We start from the raw sequence: 7,721 nt of genomic DNA, 5'->3' as shown, positions 1-7,721 counted from the left end.
TCAAATAAACAATTCTAAACTTATTAGCCGTTCTTGACAATTATAAGGGGATAATTGCTTATAAATAAAGACATCTAAAAAAAATTATGCACCACTTATCATTTTTAGTTTTTTTTTTTTTTTTAAATTTGTCAATAAAAAATCATATATAAATAAATTATTAAATATTTTAATTTTTTTGGCAGCATGCAGACAGTTTCTTTGTAGTCCCCGCGTTGTGAATTTTGTTTTGAAGCTCAAAGCTTCATTTCATATTCAAACGCTTAAAACTTCCACTTACACAAAAACCAAAAAAGGTCACAAATCCATGAATGGCGAATCGCGATAATTTCACACACGACGTTTTCCTGAGTTTCAGAGGCAAAACTCGCTACTCCTTCACCGATCATCTCTACCGTTCACTTCTCCGCCACGGAATCATCGTCTTCAGAGACGATCAAAATCTCAAAATCGGCAACGAAATCGGACCTTCACTTCTACATGCAATCGAAGGTTCCAGAATCTCGATTGTTGTGCTGTGTCGTGACTACGCTTCTTCCACTTGGTGCCTTGACGAACTTGTTAAGATCGTTGACTGTTATTATGAAAGGAAGGGGAGAACAGTTTTGGTTGTTTTCTATAAGGTGGAACCTTCTGATGTTAGGTATCAGAGAAATAGTTATGAAGTTGCTATGGCTGAACATGAGAAGAGATTTGGAAGCGAATCGGAGAAGGTGAAGGCCTGGAGATTGGCTTTGAACAGAGTTTCTACTCTTAGCGGATTACATTGCAAGGACGATAGGTATTGTTTTGCTTAAATTATATTCCAGTATGGTTTGAAATTTCGAAACGGTATACTGGATCAATAATTTTGATTCTGTTCGCTTATGAGTAAATTGAAACGGTTCGATTTAGTTCGAGTGACTTTTTACTATGATTTGGTTTGGTTCGGTTTCATTTTCGTTTTCTGACTGAATTGTACCACTAACTTCCCTGCGTGTGAGTTTGAATTTGCGACATTTCGCTTATTCATCTTTTAAGTGGTAAAATTCCGGCCGTGAGGATACTAACATGATTACTTAAATTGATTCAAACACTCCAATTAAAGTGAGTATGAACACAGTATATTTTATATAAATCAATTTTATTTGATCAAAATAGAATTGGCTTGTATGAAAAAAGTGATTAGTCGACTTTGTGAAAGTCCTTTGTCCTTTGGGAGCAGTGATTTATAAGTTATCATCTCTCTAAGATTTGTTTTTAGTGGAGCAATGTATTGTTGAATCATTTTCTCCTCATTCTATTCTGATTTCTCATTCTTTGTATTGTATTCTACGCAGTTATGAATCTGAATTTATTGAGAAGATTGTTAGAGACATCTCTGCTAAACTAACTCCCATGCCTTTACAAATCAAGCACCTAGTCGGACTCGATTCTCGTTTCGAACAGGTGAAATCTCTTATTGATATTGATTCTGATGATACTGTTAGCATGTTGGGGATTTATGGAGCTGGTGGAATAGGCAAAACCACATTTGCCTTGGATATATATAACAAAATCAGAAATCGATTTGAAGCTGCAAGTTTTCTTGCTAATGTAAGAGAAAAATCAAATGAAAGCACTACAGGTCTGGAAGATCTCCAAAGGACACTTTTGTATGAGATGGGTGAGGAATCAAAAACCATGTTGGGAAGCAGGCACATTTAGAGGAAGTTCTGAAATAAAGAACAGTCTTGCCCATAAAAAAGTTCTTCTGATAGTAGATGATGTTGATTCAGTAAAACAATTGGAATCACTAGCTGGAGGACATGATTGGTTTGGTTCTGGTAGTAGAATCATTGTAACAACAAGAGATACAGATGTTCTGCATAAACATGATGTTAAAATAAAAACGTATAAACTCGAGGAGCTAAACCATCATGAATCCATTGAACTCTTTTGTTGGCATGCCTTTAATATGAGCAGGCCTGTAGAAAATTTTGCAAAAATCTGTTCTCATGCAATAAGTTATGCAAAGGGTATTCCATTGGCTTTAAGAGTAATAGGATCCAATTTGAAAGGTAAGAACATAAAGGAGTGGGATATTGAACTGCAGAAATATAGAAAGGTTCCAGATGCTGAGATTCAAGGGGTACTAGAAATAAGCTACAAATGTTTATCCGACTTGGACCGGAAAATTTTTCTAGACATTGCTTGTTTTTTCAAAGGGGAAAGATGGGATTATGTTAAAAGGATACTGGATGCCTGTGATTTCTTCCCAATTATTCGAGTATTTGTTAGTAAATGTCTCATGACAATTGATGAAAATGGTTGTTTAGAAATGCATGATCTAATCCAAGACATGGGTAGAGAGATTGTTCGGAAGGAATCAACATCAAACCCAGGGGAACGCACCAGATTATGGTCCCATAAAGAAGTTCTTGATGTACTGAGAGGAAATTTAGTAAGAATTATATCATTTTTACTTTGTTCATATACTTTTTTATCTTTGAACTTTGGAAAATATACTTATTCTCATACTATCTACATTTTTCATGTTTTTTCTATAGGGAAGTGCCAAGGTTGAAGGAATAATGCTTCATCCCCCAAAACAAGAAAAAGTAGATCATTGGGCTTGTAATGCCTTTAAGAAGATGAAAAACCTTAGAATCTTAATTGTTAGGAATACATTGTTTTCATCAGGACCTAGTAATCTTCCGAATAGTTTACGGTTACTCGATTGGAAGTGGTACCCATCAAAGAATTTCCCGCCAGATTTTTATCCATATAGAATTGTTGACATCAAGTTACCTCATAGCTCGATGATATTGAAAAATCCCTTTCAAGTACGCACATTTACTTCGACTTTTTTGTTTTAAGTAAAATTGTCACTATGACTAGAAGCTTTAAAAATTAACATAGTTGACTGTGCTCTAGTCATTTCAATTATATTATTTTTTTGCAGATTTTTGGGGATTTAACATTCATCAATCTCTCTCATAGTCAATCCATAACTCAAATTCCTGATCTATCTGGAGCAAAAAACATAAGAGTGCTTACACTTGATAAATGCCACAAACTAGCAAAGTTTGATATATCTGTTGGATTTATGCCTAATCTGGTGTATTTAAGTGCTTCAGGGTGCACTGAGCTCAAAAGTTTTGTGCCAAAAATGTATTTGCCCTCCCTTCAAGTGCTTTCATTTAATTTCTGCAAAAAATTTGAACACTTCCCACAAGTAATGCAAAAGATGGATAAGCCATTAAAGATTCACATGATAAGTACTGCGATTAAGGAGTTTCCAAAATCAATTGGTAACCTTACAGGCCTTGAGTATATAGACATGTCAATTTGCAAAGGGCTCAAAGATCTATCAAGTAGCTTCTTATTGCTTCCAAAGCTGATCTCTTTGAAAATTGATGGATGCTCTCAAGTAGGAGAATCATTTCAAAGGTTCAAAGAGCGCCATTCAGTGGCAAACGGCTATCCAAATTTAGAAACACTTCATTTTAGCGAGGCTAATCTATCATTTGAAGATCTTAATGCTATTATTGAAATATTTCCAAAACTGGAAGATTTGAAAGTTTCGCACAATGGCTTTGTTGCCCTCCCAAATTGCATCAGAGGATCTATTCACTTGAAAAGTCTTGATGTGAGCTTTTGCAGTAATCTTACAGGAGTTCCAGAACTTCCATTGAGTATTCAGAAAATAGATGCAAGACACTGTCAATCCTTAACTTCAGAGGCATCAAATTGGCTCTGGTATAAGGTTTTACTTCTTTCTCCAATATTTACATTATAGAAGATACTTTCAATCTATAAGTAGCATGTTGATGCAGACACACTAATGTCTTTTGGCATCACAGGTTTCACAAGAAACCCCAAGAATACAAGTTGTGATGCCAATGCTGAAAATGGAGATTCCAGAATGGTTTGACTGCGTTAACACTCAAGACATTCCACTTTTTTGGGCTCGACGGAAGTTTCCCGTTGTTGCTTTAGCATTAGTGTTCCAAAAACAGACAGACAGTAATTTTAAATTTGTTGATTATATAAATTTGTTGACTGGAGTCAAAGACTGGCACACTGTTAGCCTCCATTTGTTTATTGATGGCCGAGAAATATGTGGCAGGGATTTCCATTATTTCAATGTAGGGGAAGATCATGTGCTATTGTGTGACCTGCGATTTTTGTTTAGTGATGAAGAATGGCAGGACCTTGATGCAAGTCTTGAAGATGACTGGAAGGCCATTCAGGTTCAATATGATTCGGACTTGATTTTGATCAAGTGGGGAGTTTATGTGTACAAGCAAGAAACAAGCATGGATGATATCCAATTCATACCTCCCAATCGCTGTTCATGTTCCTATATGCCATCGTCATGTTTGGTTCCAAAGGGGTCACCAGAGCAGCAAATGATACATGTGCTGGAAAATTTCAATCCAAGAGACATGTTTAATGAGTATTTGCCTCTATTAGAATCAGATGAAGGTCCAGTCGGGTCTTTAAAAGTGCTTTTGCGGTCTTTGAGAAATGTCAAGGCTGAAGTTATAGAAAAGACTTCTTCCTCTGCCTATGGGGCAAGTCTAAAGCAAGACCGTGAAGATTCTGTAGAGCATGTAATTCAAGTATTAGAGATGATAGAAGAGAATATATCAGAGCATTTTGCTGATTTATCTCCTGAAGATCTTCAAATTGCAAGTGGAGTTCTGGAAAGGATATTGAGGGCACAGGTTGAATTAACGAAAGACAATAGCTTGGACATCGGTATGCCTATTATTCTAGAGTATACTGATGCATTGGGAGCAAGAAACCGACGCCTTTGGGGAACCATGGAGATAAAACTGGGAGATCCATTTTACAAACCAGTGTTGAAGAGGCAAAACCAACTTTCCTGGGGACTTGGGACTAGCAATGAAGCCTCGACACCTGACCTAAGGGTGATAATTGTTGAATTGAGATGCCAGCCTGCAGGTACAGAGGAAGCTTCAAGCTCTAGCATTGAAGAATCCTTGGAGGAAGGAAACTACAATCCTGAATTGGAAGAGTTAATGAGAAGGATAGAGCAAGATGCTATGAACTTGAATAAATCTTATGGGAAAATTAAGGCATCTATTGTTCAAACCGACGAGTCATTTTCTGAAAATCATCTATTGGAAGCATTAATCTTTAGAAGACTAATGATTTTGGGAAAATTAACAATGTTTGGATCCGCAACCAAGTTCAAGATCACACCTTATGGGAAGATGAGGGCAGAAGACGAACCTTTTCGCAAACTGAGGACATGTTTCTGGTGTTTAATCTTTGTTCTTCTTGCTCTTATTATAGGGTCATTTTATTTCATTGTATGTGTATGCCTTTATATTTATAGGATACCAATAATAAGGAAGTTGTTAATGTGGGGTTGGTGGCTTGTCAAACAAATTTTTTTATCTTGTAAAAAATTATACAGGGGAATTGGCAAGATTATCATGAGAATAAAGGAAAAGGAATTGTAGTGGAATAGTGGCAGAAGGTTTATAAATTTTTCCACAAATGTTTTGTTGGTAGAAGGTCTTTAACTTCTTCCATAAGGGTTTGCATCTTTGTCTACAATAGTTGCACTGAGAGGATTTGTCTTGAATTGCATTCAGGTATGATCTTGATCCTTTAACATCAATCTTGCATTCTCATTCGCATTTGCTGTATCCCGCTGTCAAACTAATTTGTTCACAGAGTTTCGCAGGAACAGTTTTAGTATATTATTACAAATATGTGTATCTTTTATCCACGGTACAAGTTAATGTTAATGTTGATTTGGTTCTTTGTTTGCATTCAATCTCATTTTCCTGAATGAAATTGTACAATTTGGATCATGCACTGATATGATTATGATTATTCAATACCCTATCAAATACTTTGGTTCTTTATTTGTAAATAAATGGTATATATTTTATATATATTTTTAAACCATAACTATATAATATTTATTTAATATTTATATCGATTTTGCGCGTGTAAAAGCACAGTTCTCTTAATGTAAACAAACAGCACACAATTGCTGAATTTGATACATTATTAATATAATTGAAAGCTGATGATATAGCAGCATGAAGTTGTTGATAATAGAAAAATGAAAACAATGGGCCAACAACGTGTGATGTTTGTGAGAGTGAGTCAACAATGTCTCACTAGCAGCAGGGGAATAAATTATGGTCGGCAAAGAAGGCAGAGTGCCTATAAATAGAAACCTTTCCTACGCTCATTATCACATACACCAACATACATTCTATACTATCTTCTTCTCAAACTCCTCTTTACTTTACAATTTCATCTAATCAATAAGCATTATGGGTATTTTCACATATGAGAATGATACCACTTCAACCGTTGCTCCTGCCAAGCTCTTCAAAGCTGTGGTGCATGACGCAGATGTCATCGTTCCAAAGGTTATTGATTCAATCAAGACTGTTGAAACCGTTGAAGGAAATGGTGGCCCCGGCACTGTCAAGAAGCTCACTTTCGTCGAAGGAGGACAAACCTTGTATGTGTTGCACAAAGTTGAAGCCATTGATGATGCAAAGTTTGAATATAATTACAGTATAGTTGGAGGTGTCGGTATATCTGACATTGTTGAAAAGATATCTTTTGAGGCCAAATTGTTTGAAGGTCCAAATGGAGGATCCGTTGGGAAGATGACGGTTAAATATCACACCAAAGGAGATGCTAAGCCTATTGAAAAGGAGGTTGAGGAAGGCAAAGCTAAGAGTGATGCTCTCTTCAAAGCCATTGAGGGTTACGTTTTGGCTAATCCTAATTACAACTGATACTATCATTACTGTCCTTTTCTAGCTTTGTTGTTGTCTCCTTAATACAAGTTTTTAATGTACTAATAAAGTGTCTGTTCTTTTTGCTTTTTAACTTTGAGGTTTGGTATCTTTGTGTTTCACCTTATCAATAATCAACAACTTAATGCAAAATGAATGCATATCTCATATATATAATACTTTTGTTGTTGAATTTAGTAACATTGAAAAGTTTATAATCATCACATATACTACATGTTTAAAGAAAGAAGTTATTCATATTTGTGGTTGGAAGGGTATCTATAATGAGCTATAGATATATACTTTAAGGTTTGCCATTATGTATTTCTCACTATTTATATATTAAGCATGTAGATTATTTTAGCAACCGTGAGGAAAAGTACAATGTTTTTAATAAAATATAAATGATGTTGTTAGGGATCGAACCAATAATTAATTAAAGGTGAATTCTTATCTACCCAACTCAAAAAGTTGGGTAGAGTTATCTTCAATGTAAAATTTCTTGGAAACAACAAAAAATTATACTATTTTATAATTAATTAAATGTGTTAAAATTAAATGGATCTTTGTAATTGGTTGAAGGTACACTATCTCAGTTGAAAGGAGTTGAAAGGTTAAGTGAGGGGAGAATTTGCACTTTCCATAACACACTTTTTTATCTTGCCCTTAAAACTGAGATAAAAATATTTTATCAACCAGAGTAAAATCCCTTATTTATAATAGTGATGGAAAATTATATTATTAATGAGGCATCCATATTTGATAGGTATTCCTTGCGTTGGTGTTTGATAGTTATGAAATTTTCAAACAATCTAAAATAGGTCAATTCGCTTAAAACTTGGTGAAATATTCCATTGTTATGCAAAACCATTCATCCACTCAAAGAGACATGAAGTTGAACTTATACAAAATCGATGAAGAAAGTGTCGTACATGTGACTTGAAACACAAAAAGGAG

The 7,721-nt window shown here is 35.0% G+C and overlaps 1 protein-coding gene and 1 pseudogene across 1 annotated transcript; both read left to right on the top strand.

The window, feature by feature from the left end:
• Nucleotides 1-229: 229 nt before the first annotated feature.
• LOC131634187 (TMV resistance protein N-like) lies at nucleotides 230-6,051 on the top strand (annotated as a pseudogene).
• A 145-nt stretch (nucleotides 6,052-6,196) lies between these two features.
• On the top strand, nucleotides 6,197-6,858 carry LOC131634188 (ABA-responsive protein ABR18-like). The gene has a single exon (XM_058904844.1). The coding sequence runs from the start codon at nucleotides 6,288-6,290 to the stop codon at nucleotides 6,762-6,764; it is 477 nt and encodes a 158-aa protein (XP_058760827.1). The 5' UTR covers nucleotides 6,197-6,287; the 3' UTR covers nucleotides 6,765-6,858.
• The last annotated feature ends 863 nt before the right edge of the window (nucleotides 6,859-7,721 follow it).

This window comes from Vicia villosa, unplaced genomic scaffold (genome assembly GCF_029867415.1).
Source record: "Vicia villosa cultivar HV-30 ecotype Madison, WI unplaced genomic scaffold, Vvil1.0 ctg.001248F_1_1_3, whole genome shotgun sequence".
Classification (NCBI taxonomy): Eukaryota; Viridiplantae; Streptophyta; class Magnoliopsida; order Fabales; family Fabaceae; genus Vicia; species Vicia villosa.
The sequence above is the reverse complement of the archived record's forward strand: the minus strand, read 5'-3'. Positions and strand labels throughout refer to the sequence as shown.